At 35.3% G+C, this 22,840-nt stretch overlaps 1 protein-coding gene across 1 annotated transcript; it reads left to right on the forward strand.

Annotated features, from left to right (window-relative positions):
* Positions 1–5,035: 5,035 nt before the first annotated feature.
* On the forward strand, positions 5,036–14,573 carry LOC142337007 (putative UDP-glucosyltransferase YojK). The gene is made up of 6 exons (XM_075386019.1): positions 5,036–5,344; positions 5,703–5,946; positions 6,299–6,464; positions 8,069–8,315; positions 12,679–12,903; positions 13,837–14,573. The coding sequence occupies exons 1-6, from the start codon at positions 5,146–5,148 to the stop codon at positions 14,409–14,411; spliced, it is 1,656 nt and encodes a 551-aa protein (XP_075242134.1). The 5' UTR covers positions 5,036–5,145; the 3' UTR covers positions 14,412–14,573.
* The last annotated feature ends 8,267 nt before the right edge of the window (positions 14,574–22,840 follow it).

Below are 22,840 nucleotides of genomic sequence, written 5' to 3' on the forward strand. Positions count from 1 at the left end.
GCAATATGTCAATCTCTATCTCTCTGGTGCGTTGAATTTTACATGCGCAACTCAAGCACTCAAATGGAAAGGATAGATCTGTGAAGAAATGAATGAATGAATGATCACAGATAGTCATTATGCATTATAGATGGAGCAAATGATAATAACTCATGGAACAAAAGATAATTGAACTAATTATTGGCCATGTGTTATTCAATTCTGCAGTTTGTTCACTAATAAGGAATGAACAAACTTCTATGCCGACTTTCACCCGTCGCCATAATTGTACAGACTCAGTGTAATAGTTGGTACAGAGTTGGTAGTACCAGGCTGTTGGTGTCTTGACCCATTGGTCACATTCCCATAATGGTACACTCTTTTGGTCCGCATTTCATTGTACCCGGCTGGTCTGTTGTCTGTCCACGCACACCATGATTGTGATGCAGGCAATCATGGATAACCATTAGCAGAAATCCCGTTAAGTCAATTACAATCACTTCTGGCGTTTGCAGACTGTCCATGATCAAAGTGCTCCAGTCGTTGTTGTTCTAAGTAGGATTGCGCAACACTCGAGGTTGATGCGATTTTATTTATCCTTGTCAGCAGAGATAGCCTTGAGATTGTAAATTTTGCAGTTCCCGGGTCGAGGTGTCACCACTAAAAATCGCTAAAAGATGTAAGATTTGCGGTGAATTTGAGTAAAAGTGTAAGATTTGCGTTCAATGCGATGAATGCGGTGAAAAAAAACTTTTAAGCGGTGAAAAGTTTTTTTTCAGCGCTTAAGCGGTGAAAGAAAATTTTTCACAGCTACAAGCAGGATGCGGTGAAAAAAAATTTTTCACCGCTACCAGCAGAATGTGGTGAAAAAAAAAATTTTCACCGCTACCAGCAGAATGCGTTGAAAAAAAAATTTCACCGCTAAAATCGCATATCTTACAAATATTCACCGCGCTAATTTCAACGCTTGTCTTATATTCACAGGAAATATCATTGAAGTAAGTGACAGATTGCGCAGTGGATTACGAAGTTGGTGACACGCTTGAGGTTGAGGTTCGAACCCTTGTACGGCAGTTTCTTTTTTGTAAGAATTCCGGTGAATGCGGTGAAAAAAAATTTTTCACCGCAAAATTCAACGCAATTCTTACAAAAATTCACAGCTTTCAGCGCATTCAACGCTAAAAGATGCGGGCGCTTTGCGGTGAAAAAAATTTTTTTTCACCGCTATTCACCGCTAATCTTACATTATTTTTTGACAAAACCTCGACCCGGGTTGGACTCCTCGCCAGACCAGTCGGGTCCATTGTTGGATTTGCGTTTCACCTCCACCGGCACCTTTGCGTTTACTTCACACTTGTTGTCATTCATACCGTCAGACATGTGAACTCCCAGACGATACACGGAATGCCTTCCCAGTTTTAGGTCCAGACCCAAATTCTACTCTGATCAGACCGACTGGAGCGCACACCCGTGTGTTCCCAGACCGATATTACAAGGTCTGGACGGAGGTTTGAGCGCACTACAGTCTGAACCATGGTCTGGAGATGGTCTGATCAGAGGTCACTCTGGCCTGGAAAGTCTGATCATAGGGGTTTTCGGTCGCACTTGGGTCTGATCATAACCACTTTGAGCGAAGTTGAGTCTGATCAGAGGCGGCTACGAGCGCAGGAAGACTGAGCAGAAGTCAATTTCAGCTTTTTTTGCATTTTTTTCAAATAAAAAGTTGGCGTTACTTATCTGAGTTGCGAGCCTTATCTGGTGTTACTTACTGTTGCGAGCCAAGAAAAAATATCTGTTCTGACAAGAGACTCATTTCGAGTTTCTTGCCTTTGATCAGAAAAACAGAGAACACTCAAAATAAAAGAATCCAACCGCTATCAAGTTGCTTGTCCCTTTAATATAAAAATAGCAACTGTAGATCCATACGTTTCTCATAAGCTGTCTTAGTTGATCTATGGTGCTTGCAATTTATTTCAATGGCATTTAAAGCCCGGGTTGGTGCTTCTTAAAAGCCATATCCAAGATGTATAATCTTGCTACGGTATTCAAGAAATCATAAATGGTCTTGGATATGTTTTCTAAGAAACCATTTACGCCCGACTCCTCAGCGTCGATTTGATCATCATCGTTTTATGGTATGAACAAACATTTTTGTTCTCAGATATGCTATCCAAGAAACCATATATGGTCTTTGATATGGTATCTAAGAAGGGTCTATGGTGTTCAACCCGGGAGGTTTCTTTTTATAAATTTCTGAAAAAACCTTCATTTCAAAAAACACTTTCGACTTTGAATTTACTTGACCACATTTTCTTCTGGAGACATCAGTTTTTATGAAATGCATAAATTATAACAATACCTATAGTTTCGTGCTTGTTTAACTCTAGTCTCTGATCAGAGGTCACTTGGGTCTGAAAAGTCTGATCATAGTTTGATTATCGTCTGGGCGATGGTCTGAAATTTAGTCTGAACCACGGTCTAGAGATTCTCTGATCAGAACTCTTTGGGTCTGGAAACTCTGATCAGAGACTCTCTCAGTCTGGAAAGTGTGATCAGAGGAAAATTTGGGTCTGGAACTCAACCTGGGTTCCATCCGCAGATTTTTCGTGCCCTTGACCTTCTGGATACCTAAGGTATAATGGCGCAAAACTTTTTGGAGTAATGTCGCGGTCTGTTGTGTGCATTGTAGGGTACCATTCTTATCTACTGAGTGCCTTTTTCAGTTTTCTCAAATTTGTTGTCAACGAACAGGCTATAAAACTTCATGCTCATTTCGTAAACATTGTGTAATTACACTGAATATTACAAGGTTGGTCTTAGTGTAATTTTTCTTTTAGTTATACAATGTATCAGAACTGTGGATGATATGTTTCAGTTGAGATGTCATGACACGAAGGTGTGAGTAATTCTTTTACTGCTGTTCCAGCTTTCAAAACGGTGCAGCTATATTGCATTAAAAGAACTTTTATCATTCTGAAGAGCATTTATGAAAAATAAAAAACTGTTGAAACAAAAGGTATATGGCAGGACAAAAAAAATCTCTCAAAGATAAAATTATTTTTTCTCGCCAATTTATCGTTCCGCTGTAAGAGTAATTTGTCCGGAGCTAAACAATTTCTGCTATAAATACTCGGCCGGAAACAATTGAAAATTCCGATTTGTCCTCTAATTGTTATGAATAATCGAAAAAAAGTGAGCAGATCATAATTGTAAAATATTCCGAGCCCCGAACAGCATGTATGAACAACACGCAGACAACACATGAACAACACGAGGACATGCAAAATGTTAAATTTGAAAACTTTTGCTGATTGGAATATGATTTCCAATTCATCATGATGATCAGTGAAAATCTTTGATCTTCACGAACATTTCAGACTTTTTTGCAAAGTCTGCCAAACTCGTTCAAAATTAAAAGAAAATAAGAATAATATAATTCTGCGTAATCGAAGCGGAGCAGCATTAGGCTTTTAGTCTGCATTAACAGTAGCCTGTTCTCAGCTTTCTTTTTTCTATTATTTCCCACATCTCAGACTAATCATTTAGTGAGCTTGAATGCTCTATTTTGGTTACTATGGCCACTTTTTTTGCGTCTGAAATTTTCGCATGGTACCAACATTGCAGCCAAGAGTGGTCAGGCTACGGTCAACTTGAAGCTATGGTTAAGTAAGAGCTCATCCTCACGCAGAGAGCTTCACGGCGGCAGGGGATTGAACTATCAATCACACACCTTTCCTCTTGGCTAAAGAAGTACTAAGCATTGGTCAAAAACGGACTCAGAGGAAAAGAATCGACACATTTTAACCGTTAATAAAAGAATAAGGAAGGATGTCGGGGTACCAATAAAATTTTTATATTCAGAGAAAAAAATGTTGAAATTAGCATGAGAATTTTGCGACTAGCAGAGAAGTTTGGTCTTTATTTCCTCACATTCTTTTCTATAAACTTTTCTGCTTAAACATTTGGTTATACTTTTGAAGTGTTTTTTATTGCGGTTTAGATATGCTTACGGTTTTTATTGCAGTTGAGATATGCTTGAGATAGCAAAAGGGTTACCATCCACCTGTAAATCGTTCACTTTTTAGAAACATTCCTGATTTTTAAAAATTTCGAATTAAAGTCCTGCAATAAGATGAAATGGTAATAGAAACTGTTAAAGAAATTCTAGCGGGAGCGACGAGTGCCGGTATAACCTGTAAGAGGGTGAGTGAATTCAATTTCCTAGAAACAGCTAAAATGCTCGTCTTTCTATGCACTTCAGCCCGGGTCGAGGTTTTGACAAAAAATAATGTAAGATTAGCGGTGAATAGCGGTGAAAAAAAACTTTTTTCACCGCAAAGCGCCCGCAACTTTTAGCGTTGAATGCGCTGAAAGCGGTGAATTTTTGTAAGAATAGCGTTGAATTTTGCGGTGAAAAATTTTTTTTTCACCGCATTCACCGGAATTCTTACAAAAAAGAAACTGCCGTACAAGGGTTCGAACCTCTACCTCATGCGTGTGCCCAACTTCGTAATCCAATGCGCCATCTGTCACTTACTTTAATGATATTTCCTGTGAATATAAGATAAGCGTTGAAATTAGCGCGGTAAATTTTTGCGTAAAGATTTGCGATTTTAGCGGTGAAAAATTTTTTTTCACCGCATTCTGCTGGTAGCGGTGAAAAATTTTTTTTCACCGCATTCTGGTGGTAGCGGTGAAAATTTTTTTTTTCACCGCATCCTGCTTGTAGCGGTGAAAAATTTTCTTTCACCGCTTAAGCGCTGAAAAAAAATTTTTCACCGCTTAAAAGTTTTTTTTCACCGCATTCATCGCATTGAACGCAAATCTTACACTTTTACTCAAATTCACCGCAAATCTTACATCTTTTAGCGATTTTTAGCGGTGACACCTCGACCCGGGAGTGTTGGTCATTGGTGCAATATGTATTGGAATACGGCCTGGATTCACTCATCAAGATGTGAAGTTATTGCAGATCGAAATAATATTTGAAATGTTTTATCTCGATTTAAATACCTCACTTAACCTGGTGTAACATTATGCAACCTTTGTAAATATCAAATGCAAATTACTCTATACTTGTTCATTCGATGAACTTTAGTTTATAGATGCCAGCAGTAAAACCATTGGTATACAGTTTCAAATTGAAAGTTAGCTATTATATCGCATATGGCTTCAATCGTAAAATTTTTGGTTTTGTTTTTGTTACTTGCTCAGTTAATTGAAAATGATGCACATAAAATTGATTCCCAAACTGAGAAGCAACCCAAAACTATACCTGCCGAAGATGTTCCTATCGGTGACCAGAAAGTGTACAATGTATTGGTGGTTACCCTCTGTTTAAGGGGACATATAAACCCAGCTTCAGGTAGTCACTACTGTTTTCGAGACTTTGCCATTTAAAATGTTTGCAATTAATGGTTCCATTATCGTTGCTTACTTGCAAAAAATCGAGCGAAATAACATTTAGTATTGAAAGACTTTTGCAAGATGATACGATTAATCTTGCAAGACAACTATTAATATTATTACATACATACATTTATATATATATATATATATATATATATATATATATATATATATATTCTCCTTAATGATGTATGATGTGGTTGCAAAAGTTTTTTCGAATTATTTAGTAATTCGTCACGAAGTAATTTGCACCGTATAATCAGAATCTTGCGCTTAAGATATCATGATGCTTTATCGATATAGGAATATTTCAGCAACTGTGAGAGCACTAACAGACAAGGACCACAAGGTGACCGTGATTGCTATCGACTCCTGCAAGGATTTAGTTACTAAATCGATGCCTAACATTGTTGCCTATCACGAGATGGTGCTATCTCATGACTTTAGTGCCTCGAGTAGCATCATCGAAGTTATTCCGCTAATGGACGAAGCGTTTCGAGTCAACTTTACAATTGGGATGTTCGATCAACTTGATGATTTCATTGCAAAATCGCCAACGGGATCTGTTTCTATTGATAGATCACTTGCTTATTTGTTTTTCATTTGGTCTGAGGTTGAAATATCACAAAACTTGCTGTCAGAAGAAATTTTAAAAGATTTTTTTCCTCTTACAAGAACATACCGGTTGTTGGGTTTGACAGAGAGTGATATATTTTTTAATTAAATCAAAAATTTTAAATCTTTGCAGTCGATTTAAGTGCGTTTTGTAACCATATTGGATATCTACCCCTATCTATTTCCAATTTCTTTAACAAAAAATTCTCATTTTTGAAACACTTTAGAAACCCAAAAACAAAACTAACAAAAAGACGAAATCATGCATGTCAGTTGGAACAGATCTTGTTCGGCAGAAATTCGATGTTCTTTTTGGGGACGAGTTGCTCTGTGGAGTCGTTGTGGCTGGTCGGAAACACAATATTCCGACTGTCTCACAAATCATTGGACCGATGTTTCCAACTGCGAGAACCGAGCGTCCATTTTTGGAAAGAAGTGATTTGGCTCGAGAGAACCCAAGTGTTGGTCTTTTCAAGTTTTCGCCAAAAAAATAAGCTTATTAAAAATTGTTAAATATCATAAAAAACAAAGTGATCATGTGAAATAATGTTTGAGTCGGAACAATGATGTGATAATCTATAGGAAGTCAAATGGAAACGATACCAAAAAAAATCAAAAAATGCGCCCCGCTTTCTTTTCAGCCTGAGCCAACTCTCTATCAGGCTTATTTGACATCGAGTCCGAAAATTATTAACTGGCCATTTTGCTTAACACTGATAACTGCAATAAAAATCTTCAAAAAAAGATTTAAATGAAGTGATTGATTGATCGTGCCCACGCGCTTTAGAATCAAAATGTTGAGATGAAACAATAGATTGATTATAAGAAGTTGGATTCAGATTTTAAATTATTCAGTTTGTGGATGATACATTTTTAAAATCAAAAACAGAAACACTATTGCAGTGAAACCTGTTTCTCTGCATTTTAGCAAACGCGGTTGAGTAACTCGAACAAATCAAGCTGGCAATTAATACTGAACCAATCCAATCTTTTTTGAGAAAAAATGATTGTTTTGGTAAAGTTAGTATCGAAGGAGAGCAAATAAAAACGAAAGAACACTGCAGATACTTAGGAATTATGATTTATTCAAATTTTAGGATTCAAAATCAACTAAATAAATTTCTCTAAACAAAAGGGCGGCCATACGATAAAGAAAATTATACGTCATCAAATACCACTTGAAGCACGATTAATGTTGATATGACCCTTAGTAGTCTCATATCTAAAAATTAGTGCATTCTGGTTAATCATTTTCACAAACAGTTCAACTATACGACGGATAAACCGACAGATCAAATGGCCAATCAGCGTATATTAAATGAGAAAAAATGAAAGGTCAAGAGATTTTTTAATGAAATCTGACATACAACCAGTGCAACTGCTAATCACTCAATTGACGATATTGAAGTTAACAAAAGACAATCTTTCAAGACCTGCTTTTGGGACAGAATTTTTTAAATGGGCGGTAATGTTTGAGGTGCGAAAATTTGCAGAAGGGAACAACTGGCGATATTGGAATCAAGCAAACCTCTCCAATAAAAAATATCAGAAAAAACCAAAACAAAGCAAGAGCAACAGAAAATATTTTCGAATGATTTCTAAATGACAAAGAAGAATGATATAAAAAGGTTTTTTGAAAAAGTTTCAATCATGCCGAAGCTAAGATTGCTTTAGTGTTACAGAATAACGATGGTTGAGTTTAAATTAAGTCAATTTGTAACCTTGAAAAAGTTTTTAGTTTAATTTACAAATTTCGGATTTCAAAATTTATGCTGATACTTATTTTATAGTTTAAAATCAACGCCAATGAATTTTTCAGTAATCGACACTTTGATTTTTTTGGACTTCAAAAATGATGCACCTGTTAAAAAACTGATCCGTCTGTATCAGTTATTACCTTTTGACAAAACGACGTTATTTCTAGTTTTTTTTCTTAAGAAACGTATTTGATATAATTAAGAATCTTCAATATTAATAATTCTTGGCAAAATTTGATTTACTTTTGAATGACATTCAAAAAAAGTATAATTGATATTAAATTTGAGGAGATTTTAAAACATTTCAGGACAAGCCAAGTTTACGCTCGGTCATTGGAAGTGCCCTCTTTGATGGTTTATTGGAAGCAGCCATTTCATATCCCTTGTATAAGAGTCTTCAACAGATCCACAATAACGAAGGATGGGAAGATGTGTTATATGACTATGGGAGATTCCCCTCCAGTTACATACACAGACACTCGGTTCTGTTGAGTCACGGGGCACCTCCTATTTCTATGAAGAGGGGACAACAATTCGAAAATGTCCAGTCAATAGGTTGGTTCTGGAAGAAATTCAAATTGTATAATTAGGTTCCGTTCGAGTGCTAGTTGATGTAGAATACTATTAACGCTACATATTGTAGGCGTTTGTTAACTTTTCCTAGCTGCAAAAAATATTATCATCTTTTTTAATCGCACACCATGGATTTGATGGTTAAAAAAACGATTAGAGTTTAAATGATAACAAATCTTATTTGACTGATGTGAACTCTTAGAAAACTCATTAATTGGCTTTCGTTCGATTCATAGAAATCACATTGCTTGAGCGGATTTTTTTTGCCTTTTGAAGTTACCCCGTGAAACGACTATTCGAAGTCAGTTCGTTGCAAACTACGATACATTTCCTGTATATAGTGTAGTTTGCCCCTCGGTGTTCAGGTATTTAATTTTTAGATCTCAGTGTAGGCCCCAAAAAGCTCTTTTATAGTGTAAACGCATTAAAGAAATAAAATTTTGATAAACTATTGCACAACTTGGAACCGATCATGAAATCTAGGGCACATTTAATTGTGTAACAGCTGTGCCCTACAATAGTGAAAAAAACTCGCTAAAAAACTCGAATAAAAACAACGCTTAACGGCCTTATTCTAATACCGAATGTTATTTTGCAACATCTCGGAAGACTCTTTCATGATTGCAATTAATGATAAGAAAATTCAGAGAATGCCAAAAAAATTCATGCAAGATTCTGCTTTTTTGACAGCTTCTTTTTAAAATAGTTGTTTTTGTTTCTACCCACTTTAATGGGGGGAGGAACTATATATATATACTGAAATGGGTTCTTTTTGTTCAGTCAATTTTGGCCGATCGATATATTCATCGTAGAGAGCTGGGAGTGAGATCATTAGAAAGCCCGGCCAGCGTATAATATGGAAATAAAAAGATTCCTTTGATATTGTTTTCTTAATAGGAGTTATTGAGCTTTAAAGTTTGTGAATAACAGACTGATTTCCGTTGTTTTTATTTACATTTTTAGAATTTTTGGAAAAAAATTTTGTCAGTTTTGCAAAAAAATGTTAAGTTTGTTTTAAAAAAGTACTCTTGGTTTGTGTTTGAAGACAGAGGAATAACGATGGAATTATTTATACAATTTTTGGCTGAAATTTTTGCTACTTATTTCAAAAAATCAGCCTTTCTTCATCAAAAATTGCAACAAATACGGTTCTTTAGTCAATTTTACTCAGTTTTTCCGGAAGTGTACACCTAAAAATTGCTGAAACGATTTGTCCCAACTCAGAAGAGGGCTGATTTACCTCCCCACTCTCTCTTAAAGATTTCTGGATTGGAAAATTTTGCCGGTTTTTGGCGAATATATCTCAATTAATTATACAAATAGCATTTTTCTTTGATATATGTACTTTTCTGTCGAATTATCTATATCCATTAAACTGGGAACCATCGCATGTCCTCTATATGGGAGGAGTAATGGTAAGGCTAGGTTTGGTCTGATCGTGGAAATTTAAAATCCAAAAGTATCTGGATTGCAATCCTTGGCTGCCTTTTTTCTGAATGCATCTGCTTAATTGAATTTTAATCTTTATGGCGACTTTGCGTTTTAAGTAAATGTTTTCTGGCTGTAAAACTACTAGTTTCACCAAAATTCTCGTTTTACTGGTGAAAAAAATAGGCTCAATTGAACTTGTAATTTTTTAAGGAATAGGTTGTGGTTTTAACGACTTCAACACCTTTCTCGAGAAAAATTTAATGGAATTTATTTCACTTTTGTCTTTAATTGCCTTTCTTCTTGTAATCACATAAGAATTTCTGAAAAAAAAAGAGTTCTTGAGGGTATGAATTCTTGTTCTGGAGAAAAATGTGAGCCTATTTATTGACTTTAGTTGTTAGCTGATGGTGTTCTGGTCTTCAAAGATATGTTTTTCGAGAAATGTTAAAGGTTTTTTTTATTTTTTCATCTTCTGTTCTTTTTACCTAATTGTTACTTAGTCTCACAAGTCACATATCCCGTTTTGTTTTCGAAAGGAGACGCAATTGGAGATATCCTTTTTAGTTAGTCAACTATGGTTTTAATAGCTTCGACACCTGTTTTTCGCTAAAAAAAGTGATTTTTAAAAAAAAAAAATTTCTGAGAAGACTCTTAACGAGTAAACGTATTCATGCGGCATTTTTCAGTAATAGAATTTAACTTAAAGCTATAAAACGTTATAATAATTGTTTAAAGATCGGGAAAAGATCGTTGAACTTTTAATTAACACTAATCGTTAAAACTATCAGCTCAACATATTCTCCGGGCAGGATGGAGTCGGAACAAAAGCATGTTGCAGATTTCCAAGTGTCCAAGCGCATTGTCAGTTTCACGTTAATTTGCCACAAATTGAAATTTAAATGATATGCCGGCATTGCGACACCCCTGATGGTCAAGTTATAAAACAGGTTTCATCGAATCATGATTTTGATAGTATTACCGAGTAAATAAATGTAAGCGAGAGATTATTAGCCAATCAAAAACGAGTATAGTAATTACGTCTTCAAAAAACTAAAATACATTATGATATAGTTAGTAAGTTTCCAAAAAGTTCGTTTAGTATAATGGTAAGTAATTCTAATAATAAATTCTATCAAATAAGATAGGATTCAACTCTAGTTTTTTTGGCTTTTGGTGCAGAATGGTGACCAGCATTGAATTGATCCGTGATCAGACAAAATAACGGCCAAAATGAGAATCAAAAACTGCCGTCTGTAATAACAGCTTGTTGGTCGCGTCGTTGTAACCTTTTCACTTGTAATATTCTTAAATACGTTTTTATCTCTCATCGCTCGAATCCTTTGAATTGAAAAATCCGTAGACTGTCTGTCCGGTTTTTATCAGCTACAACAGACATTCTAGCTGCTTTTCAACTAGAAACTGCGGTTGATTTTCTCTTAGATTTCATGTGATCACTTAAACTTTTTTATAGAGCACCACTTTTTTGCATGATTTGAATCACACATTTTAAAGTTTTGACCTCAATTGATTTGATTGAATGAGCCAGTGTTTTAAATAAGAAAGAAAGAAATAATTTATTTCTTCATGTATGATTGAAATTTAAATTAGCTAAGAAATTTACAGAATTTAAAACAAAATTAGATAGATAAGAAGGACTGACGGGCACTATAGAAATTGTAACACGAAGAGAACAGATAACAAGACCAGATGGTCTACAATGATCTGCCCAGGACATTAAAAGAATTTGCATAAAACTATACAACATTCAAACAGCAGATAGAACTTGCCAGATATATGTTGCCAGATTTAACACTAGGACAAATTAAAAAATGCAGAAAAAACTTTGCCATTTCGTTATCATTTAACACTTTTATCAAAGACTTTATGAAATTCATAACCGACGAAAAAATCGTTTCTCCAGAAAAAAACATCACTATTTCTCATTTCAAAGCTGCAGAGCGTGGATTTTTTTATTCGTTTAGAGCCCAATGCCCAGCGCTATTTGTATTGATACTGAGAGCACTCAGTTTCAAACAGAACAAAGTGATTATTTTATACGTTTTACCAACGCTTTTGCGGAAAGTTAAACCTTCTGCTGCGCGTTTCTATAATGTTAATCACTCTTTGGCTCAATGAAATAGCTGATGTTGAACAAATTGCAGACAACGATTAAGCGGCGCGGGCAAATATTATAAGCAATTATAAAGATTACCGGCTCAAAATTTAGAGAAGCATTTCTCGTCATCATTCAATATCTTTTTCTTAACTTGAAAGAATATAGCTGAAAGCAGCTCATATATAAATACATATATATACATACATACATGCATGGATACATACATGTTGAAATAGAGCAGAATCCCCATGCTTATATTTAAAATTATATATTTTTGAACTGCTGTTATTTTTACAACTGTTGTCTTTTATGGAATTCGTTCTCGATCTTGGCCTCTGGATTTAACAGTTGCGATATCTAACCAACTTTCTCTACTATATCACTTGAGTTTGAAGCGTATTACAATTATCATACACCAAATAATACAGAACACAACGTGTATGCAACGCTAGTACATTGAAAGTGTTGTAAAGTGGTTTTTAACGTTCATGTGCAATATCATTATCTTAAGATGTGAAGATTGGGGGCTCATTTTTAGGTAGATCTTGCAAGTGATTCATTCGATTTTAAACATTGATTCAATCGGCCAACAAACAACCCCGTGATGTAGAGAATTAAATTATTTTCTGATGGGGTTTGATTCATTCGGACACAATCCATCTCTCTTCAACTTATGATTGAACATAGCTCATTATCTAACGGTAACTGTTCTTCCATTTGCATTAAAATTTGGTGGAAAACTAAAACATGTGGAACAAACCTGATTGCAGTATTTTTCTCGGAAAAAAACTATTTAAGGTTTTGTCCCCGACGACTTTATGTACCCCCCGTTAACAACAGAGCTCTCAAATTGGTTGGAAAAAGCAGATGGCCCAGTTGTGTTCATCAGTCTGGGAACAATCTTTGTGACAAGCAAAGAGGAATCGAAACTTCTTTTTGACCAACTGACATCTCAGGACAAGTTCTACTTCATATGGGCTGTGAAAAAACAAGTGCTGGTAGATTTAGAGATCTCAGATACAGGTGAGTGTGCTTCGTTGCAAAAAATTTACACTTACCCCAGTTGAAACCCTAGATAAAGTTTATAAAAAATTGGGAAACGATCTACAAATTGTGTAAAATTATGTACATTTGCAAAAGAGTTTTACAAATTTATATTACGCTCAAAATTTGTGCAAATTTTGCAAACTCTGAACTGAAAAATAAAATTTAACAAATCTGACTCTTGCTAGATTGTTGTTTTCTCTCTTTATTTCTTGTGAACCAAAAAAAATTTTATCTGCAGAGAAAAAACCTAATTTGCATATATAGTCGAATTTTTAGCCAACATCCCTTTTCATTAATATGGGCATAGGCTACAAAAAATTTTAAAAATCTGATTATGATAAACTTTGCCATTTTTTATGTTTTTAGTTTTGATTTCAACTTCACTCATCTTCTTACAACCCAGAGTGTTTCAGTACTGAGCTTGCGTATATGAAAATCAACTTCTAAAACCAATACCGAACAGCTTATTCGCATCGAAAAAGTAGATCATTATGTTTAAAAAAAGCCAGAACAACTATTCAGATTTTTCAGGTTAATTTTATAACAAAAGCAGTACAGTGAAACTTTCGAAAATGATGAAACTGCCTGACCATGTCAGAAAAGCATGCAAAATGCACGCAAAATGCATGCATTTTGTAAAAATACGTTACAGGTTACCACTTTTGCAAAAGATTATTAATTCGACTAGAAAAATTAATCATTAGCTTTACAAATAAATAACGAAAAATCGATTTGAAGGGACAAACATTAAACAGTTATCTCGCAATGATTGAAATCATGATAACTCTCTAAAAATCATTATGCTCAAAAAAATTTTAATCTGTACGAGTACAACGTTCTTCATTTAAAGGACAACATTAAATTAATATATATAAATTGAAGTTACCTTCAATTTCGGATACATTTCAGCTTTCGTCAGCAAACGTCTTTTCCTGGGACAATACCTTCCTCAGGGCAAAATTCTTCAGCACCCGAAAGTGAAAATGTTTGTCACCCATTGCGGTGCAAACTCAATGTATGACAGCGTGAACGCAGTGAAGCCAATGATCACATTCCCTGGATTTGCGGACCAACCAGTTATTTCGAATGTACTTATAGCTGAAAAAGTGGCAAAACTGCTTAAGAAGTTCACTTACCAGGAATTAGAGCCAATTTTAGACGAAATGTTATCAGAGCCGAGTTATTCAGAAATGGTAGCTAGACTCCAACTGATCAGAGATGCGCAGTACAAACTTGGTGGGAACAAGAAGGCTGTTGAAGTTATTGAACAAATGGCGGAGGGAAAAATTGTTGTTAACAGAACAATGGCTTCTGAAGATGTACACGGAGTAGCTCTCTATGACGTCATTGCAGTCTGTGCAAGCATCATAGTTTTAATCGCTTTGATGTTTATTGGATTAGTTTTTGTCTGCTGTCGACTGTGCCGAAAGCGACCATCACAACTTGCTAAAGTTCTGAAGAAAAAATCATCTAAAACAGATTAGATAATAATCAATTTGAACGAGTTACGGCTATGTTTATGTGAATCTCTTCTACTAAATTCAGCTACAGAGTTGGTTATAACTATAAGGCTGAACAGAGGTGAGACAAAGGCCGTACCAAACTTCAAATCTAAATAAGGACTAAATCATTGGGACTGTTTCCGTCAGCAGAATTTTTATTACCGCGCGTGAACAAACAAATGCTTTTCTTCCACTAATAATAGCTTTTATAACCTAACAACAGATAGAGCTATTTGTGTACCGATATGGAGGTGTGAAAATACCAATTATGGATGATCAAAAACTACCGGGGATTAAAAACTCCAAATTATTTTCCAAACGCGGAGGAAGGGTCGAGTAAAAAGTCTGACGAGTAAAAAGTTGGCGTAGTGAATAGTCTATGATTCAGTATTGATTTGCAATCGAATTTACACTTGCCAATCCATGATTTATCTTTGGAATTTGGTACGTACTTATTTGGTGAATAAAAACCCCAAATCGTTAATAATTTTCATATACAACTACAGTACTTTACCAGTAAAAACTTCTAAATTTTCTGACACAATTTTTCGAGCACATTATTTCTTGATAATTTCTGTGAACCGATATAACAATATGCAATTTATTTTTCTCTGCTTTTCTTCAAGTACGACATAAATATTGTACAAAATTTTTTAATCGAAATCTGTCATCACAGAAGAAAATATGCACTACCCCCTCTCCTCCGAAGATTATGATGAAAAAATACGTTCCATCTATTTAGAAGTATCGAATCAACTGTTTCTTTGCCAATTATTATTATTTCCAACTTCGTCAGAGGGTCTTTTGGTCTGTGACATTGACAACTTGCCTGACAATTGATGCATGCAAAAATCAGATTTTTGTAATGGAAAGAAAAACAGTAATTCATGCTACCAAAAAGTTGTGGTCCAAGTAGGTACCCTAATTTCAAAGTATGAACATTCGTCTTTGATTTTCAGACTTAAACTGGGATAATATAATATATGATTCCTTTAACACAAGTTCTGTTCATAGAACAAGAAGAATTGTCGGATTATGAAAATGAACCCATCATCTGAGTCTTGACATGCAGTATTTTTTGAGAAACTTGCACAATTTTGTAAGTGATATTTGAGTGTTCATACGTAAACGGAAATAAAGGCTTATCAGATTGTGCCTATTAAAACCCGGGTCGAGGTCTTTGGGTGAATTTATGTAAGAAATGCGGTGATTTTTTTTAAGAAAAGCGGTGATTGCGATGAAAAAATATTTCACCGCATTTCTTAAAAATTTCACCGCAAAGACTTTCGGGGTAAATTAATGTAAGAAATGCGGTGAAAGCGGTGAATGCGGTGAATCAAATAATTCACCGCATTTCACCGCATTTCTTACAAAAATTCACCGCGAAGTTCACTGCATTTCTTACAAAAATTCACCACATTGGCTTTCCAACACTAAATGAATCTGGTTCAAGTTCACAAGAAATAGGAAACAAGAACAAACAGTTGACGCAGTGGACTAAGAAGTTGGAGACATGCAGGAGGTAAGAGGTTTGAGCCCTGTACGGAGGCTTCTTTTTTGTAGGAATACTTAGAACGCGATGAAAATAAAAAATTAAACGCAATTCAACGCATTCACAGCGAAAAGATGTAATAAATACGCGGTAAAAAATTTTTTTTCACCGCATTTCACCGCATTTCTTACGAAAATTCACCGCCAAACCTGGACCCGGGAAAGACGTGCCTTATAAAACTGTTCACTTTGTTCATATCGCTTTTCCGATTGTTCACGTTTTGCATTTCTGATACAAATGTAATTAGAAAACCAAAAATTGTGATGAAACCTAACCCACAGAAAACTATTTCCTGGGAACTCAGTGAATGGAAACCAGAGTCTACAAGAGTTGAAAATTTTTTACAACTTTATATTGTAGACAATTAGAATCTTTTCTGCTAGCGCCCCCAGCCCTATATAGCCGTAAAATTTGCATCCCCCCCAAATTGTAAGAGCGATATTTGCATTTCATTGAATAAAGAGTGTCTAGTAAATTGAAGGCACTTTTAGAATTGTTTCCTGAAAAATTTTGAAAAATCACGCCCTTATTGTAGCCGATAACACAAAAATGATCTAATACAGAAATTTTTATGAATGCTTACGTCATATGCAACAAATTTTGGTTGAATACGTAATACTTTCAAACCATAGCTGTGCTAGCTTTTAGTAAATGCAAATTGTTCATATATGTTCACGTATAAGATTACTTAGCTTTAATATTATGTTTAAATATTTATAAATGGGGGTGCCTAAGTAAGCAGGGGGGGGGGGGCGCTAGCAGAAAAGATCCGACAATTACTAGGTGACTAAAACTGGGCATTGTGCAGTATCAGTACTATGCAATGATTCCACTGATCCTACTGGAGTACTGGAGGAAAGAACAGCTCGTTGCACAGAGCTGGTCAATAAATATTGTAACACTAAACTAAAGTGATATTTTATTGGAGGTTTAAAAATAGAGCTCTTAAAAAACCATAGGCTTCAGTAGTATAAAAAAGTGACTAGAACCTCACCGGGGGGGACGGACACTTTTGGAAGCCTGATTTTCTCGGCCCAACAACACCGGGGTGGGACACTTGAAAATTTTGAAAATCTGAATTAAATGTCCCCCCTAATTTTTTTCGCCAAAATGCAATTTTTGAAAAATTTTTTTTGTCCCTCATATGAGGGTGGACAAACACTTGTAAAATTTTTTGAAAAATGGTTCGAAAAAATTATTTCAAATTGTCCCACCCCGTTGTAGATGGCCACCTCAAAATGTCCCACCCCGTTGTAGATTGCCACGCTGCAGTAATTGTCCGTCCCCCCCCCCCGCGTTGAGGTTCTAGTCACTTCCCCCCCCCCCCCCCGTTGTACCCCTAGTCAGTCCTCGATTTTTTTTTCAAAATTTTCTTCTCTTTTAACTTTCGGCTGATTTTAACTTTGTTCAATTTGTTTTCAAGCTTGACCCAGTTTTTGTTATCACTAATTGTTTGCTGCGAGGTCTGTTTGTTTGTTTAGAACAGTGATATATATTAAGCACTGCTATTGCTAGCATTGCGATTACATGTTTATTGTATGACAAAAGTATTCAGATGCAGTTTTTGATATTTGAGAATTTACCGCTAATGGGCGTCGACACTTGCAAAAATTTTTTGAAAAATGGGGTTAAAAAATTTTTTTGCGTTTTTCCGGCTTTAATCAATGTGAAATTGGGTGAAACATGTTTTTTGAGTAAAAAAGTTGTCAAAAAATTTTTTTCAAAAATTGAAATTTTTACCCTTTAGGGGGCTCAGAACTTGTAAAAATTTTCGAAAAACGGGTTTGCGTTTTTTTGCGTTTTTTAGGGTTTAATCAGTGTAAAATTTAAGATTTTCGTATTGAAAATAGCGGAGTTCAAAAGATTTCCGTGATGAAAATCGAGGAATTCTTAAGATTTCCATGTTGAAAACACGAAATTCTTAATTTTATGATTTCGTGTTGAAAATCGCATACATACATACACACATACATAAATAAATAAATACATACATACATACATACATACATACATACATACATACATACATACATACATACATACATACATACATCCATACATACATACATATACATACATACACAATGATAAAAAAAACCAGAGTTGTACAAGAGAAACAAGTTTTCACCTAAGTATGTACACAACTTGGTCATAATCACTTATGTCCATAAATGCATACATAAATTGGTGAAAACAACAGTAAAACAACTAACCTGTTAGTAGATGTATAAATCATTAATGAATATAATTATTGGAGAGTCATCAGATCATGTCCAAACATGTTCAAGGTCACAACACTTTCCAAAATAAATTGACCAATAGAAGTGCTTGATTTATGATTCAGGTTGACAACCAATCAGAATTGAAAGATTTATAAACAAAAACTCTAAACGCTCATGTTCAGTAAACAGTAAATAATGAACACAATAGGAACAAAAGACATCAAGCTCATTCATGAGAAAGTTTTATCACTGAGAGGTGACATAAATTATACAGACATATCTCATCGACAATTATATTTCGTAGCTGCTTGTTCTTTGTTAGATCCAGAAGTTGACGGACAAATAGCACCTAAATTTAGACCCTATGGTGGTTTCATTGGAATTCATAATTCAAGACTAGATCCTTTATTGAAACGGAGCAAAGTGCTACAACTTCATGCTGCTTTGCATGACGCCGCTGGATTTATTAAAGATTGCCGAAACAAAGGCCCTGAATATGTTTACGCTTTCCGTTACTCACCAGTAAACAATTGTCTTTTTGGACACCTGACAGGAATATTATTCATTCTATCAGTGGAAATTTTTCATTCACAATTGTTTCGTGAATTGGAATGCTAGAAAATTTTGGCAGCAAAACCACAAATATAATTGTGCTCGATCTCGAAGGTTTCAAATTCAAGTCACTTGGATTCATTATAAAAGAACTCAGTTTGTGTTCGAGTTACAACGATACAATATTTTTCAAACCGCCGCTTTACCCGCACACCGCCGCTTTCAAATTCGCTGATTTACCCGCACACGATAGACAAACTGTTATTTGGCTGACCAATAACCTACACGGTCTTGATTGGGACGAAGGTGATATACCTTACTGTGATTTGAAAACAATCTGTCTGAGTTTCAGTTTCCGATTCACACGGAAAAACTTTTTTGCCAAAGGCATTGAAAAGTGTGAGCTCCTCAGTAAGCTTTTACAAAAAGCTGTTTATAATCTGGAGGATCTAAATTGTCCCCGAACCTCAGAGATAATATCAGAAGAACAAGTTCCCTCCTGTTATCATCATTCAAACTTTCGTTCAACAAACGATCAATTATCAAATCACTGCGCGGAACGTAAAGCAAGAATATTCTCAGAGTGGACACAAAGTGATGTACAGAGAAGACACGGCAACATTAACAACTTATCTGTCAGATAACTTGAAGATATTCACTTGCTTGACTCCACTTGACGATCAAGCGATTGTAATATTCAACAGAGTTTAGGATCCCTCTCCACCAATACAGAATAATTTTTCAAGTGATCAACAGAACCGAGCGAACTATCTCAACAATAAACCAAACACAGCACAACAACCGCGTTACAACTCGCTTTATAGCGCAGCAGCAAACCGTTATTTTGCATCCATTACTCTTTCTCCCAACGAACTAGACAGCTTTAGGGCTTTCTTGCCCGTGATAGATAATTTCTATCACTTCCAGCTGTACGTAAAAAATAAACAGAGAGCTCGAGAACATCGGAATCAGTTCAATTATGGCTATGAACAAAACAAACCAGAAGCCTATGCAGTCCCCCAAAGAGCAGCGAATCCCACGTTGGAAGCAATGGGCGGACAAAAAAGTTCCTCAATTTAGATTGAAAAAAACACCACCAGAACGTGAGCTATCACTTAATGAGATGCCGAATGAGTTGCGGTTATATGTCTTGAAGCACCCCGAAATTGAAAAAGTCTTCAGTCAACCATAGTTCGAGGAAAATGACTCATCAACCGTTTGTTATAAACTAGAGATAAAAAGTCATATTAAAGGTTTCAATTTGTTTGAGTTCTGGTACATGAAACAGTTGCCCAGAGAATAATTCAAAAATTTAACATTTTGTATCATTCTTGTTTCAATTCACTTTTCAATTAATTATTTTTCTCCAATGAATCAAAGAGACGAGGCTGACGCCGGTATCAGTAATTTAGTCTTTGATGTGAACAACAAAGAGAGGCCCCCATGGCGTTGTTGTTTAAATTCAACAGTGCCAAGGTCCGAAGTAATATTTTTTTTCAAGTTAGTATCATTGTGTTAATGATCATTCTTTGCTTTTCTATGCTCTTTCTATTATCAGAAAGCTGTGAAGAGAAATCAATCTGGATTGCTCTCTTATCGAGGTTAGTTGGTTACATTTTACCTAATCCCAAATTATGAACAAAATTATTCTTACACATGACAGGGTATTCATGTCAATTGTAGGACCAAGTGGTTGTGGTAAAACAGAACTCTTGTTTCGAATGCTAAAAGATACGACCCTTTTTCCACGTTTTGAGAAAATTTATTATTTTTACAAATAGTTCCAACCACTTTTCTAAGATATGCAACAAGTTATACCAGGGATTGAGTTTTTAAAATACTCAGGCTTTGATATAACAAAAAATCTATCGCATTGTCTGCTTATCTATGATGATTCATGTGAAGAAATCTTCAACGATAAAGAATTTGTAAAAATAGCTACCTCAGGACGTCATCGCAAATTACATGTTATATACGTCAAGCATAATTTGTTCCATCAAAGCAAATGGTCCAGAACCATTGATCTGAATACAACACACATATTATTATTCAAGTCGCTTCGTGACATTCAACAAATTGAATATCTTGGAAAACAGTTGAATTGTCTCCAACTGATAAAAAAAGCATACAAACTAGCAGCTGCGGAGCCCTTTGGACATTTTATTATTGATCTTGATCCAAAAACCAGTCAGGGTTTACAATTTGCGTCACATATTATTGGACCTAATCCTTCAATTTTTTACATTCCTTCGGAGGAAGCCGTTGTTACACCAATTACGAATGAAAAAGAAACATTTGCTTATGCTCAAGCAATGGGCAAATAGCACAAACAAGAACTCCAAAATTGAATCCGAGTTACTTAAAGACGGCGACTTCATTTGGTTTCTGAGTGATTGTGTGATGAACGTACTCTCTGATGTTGTTCCAGTCAATAGAAAAGAACTAAAAAAATTTGAAAAACTCTGCGTCAACTTTCAAACAGGAAAGTAGGGAAAACTGAACGGTTAAAAATAATTCAATCTCCCTCGGGCAACAATCTCATTCAACTCATAGCATTACCCTGCATTGAATATATAGAACAAAATGCACACTGAAGAGTTTGTGTTAATACCTAAACAGATGTATACAAGAGAACAACCTCATGTCTCTCAATTACTCAGCAACAAAAATATTCACAATCCAGCCAAGCAGATATCGCTTCTCCAGAGAAACAAGTCACCATCAGCTCCTTCTGCCTCGCAACAGGATACAGAACAACAAACTGACGCTTCAGTGGATGATAGAAGTACAATAAACGAGTCTATGGCGAAATCATTTACGACAGACAACACATCGACTATCAAAAAAGGAGTGCTGAATGATATTAGAATCTTGAAGGGGATAAAGTTTGAAAAAGCGAATACAATACTGGACATAATAGAGGAATCAGATTCTGTGTCCTTGGACTCATCAAAGAGATTGCTTATTAATGGTACAAATACAGAAGTTCTTGCAGCTAATTTTCTTTACAATTTACAGCAAACCACTTGCAAACTATCTTTCGAACAACGTGTATTAACGCATCTCGATATTGGGTCGCATTTGACTTGTAACACATACGCCAAAAAGTTTCTAAATTTATCATCTGAAGAGAGACTGCAATTTTTGGAATATGAGTCGGACAAAGAAGTTGCTTCAAAATCCCAGCGAAAGAAAACAAAAGCTTCTGACAGAGACCAGAGAAACTTTGAAGAGGCAGAAAAAGAAATCAAACCAACCAGCCCCTGGGAGAATTACTTCCTATCAAGTTAATCAGTTAGACAAATTTTACACTAAAGGCAGTGCTGCATTTGGTAGCATTGCTAACTTGAAGGAGGTTAGCGGTTTCACCAGAGGCAAAATTGTTCGCTATCTTCAGTCGAAAGCCCCGTACACAAAATACAGACAATTCAGGAAAAGTTTTCCCCGACTGAAAGCTGTTGCATATAGAATAAATGAAATCTGGTCTGTCGATGTTGCGTATATGGATAAAGTTGCCCAACACAACAACGGTGTAAAATATTTGTTAGTGGCTGTGGATGTTTTATCACGTTACTTACGAGTTCAACCAATGAAAGCTTTATATTCAAAAGATGCTGTTGAAGCGTTCTAAAAAATGATCAAGAAGAAACAACCAGAAAAAGTATGGACAGACAAGGGATCAGAGTTCAAAGGAGATTTCAAAAAATTTTGTGAAAAGAAAGGAATTCATTTATATACAACAGAAAGCGAAACCAAGTCAGCATTTGCAGAGAGGAACATTCGATCGCTTAAAAACATCATTTAAAAATATTTGGAAGAAAAGTGGACTTGGACATATATTGAAGATTTACCCCAGTATGTAAATAATATAAACAGTCGTGTTAACCGGGTAACCCATTTAGCACCTAATAAAGTTTTCAAAAAACATGAACCAATTTTAATATCATTAGCAATCAACTCAACAAAATACAAACCAAAATACGAAAAAGGAGACCTTGTTAGGATTGCAAAGCACGACGAAAAATTCAGAAAAGATTATAAACAAAATTATACAGACGAAGTTTTTACGATATTCAAAATTGCTA

Source organism: Convolutriloba macropyga, chromosome 3, assembly GCF_964194025.1.
Source record: "Convolutriloba macropyga chromosome 3, txConMacr16.3, whole genome shotgun sequence".
Classification (NCBI taxonomy): Eukaryota; Metazoa; Xenacoelomorpha; order Acoela; family Convolutidae; genus Convolutriloba; species Convolutriloba macropyga.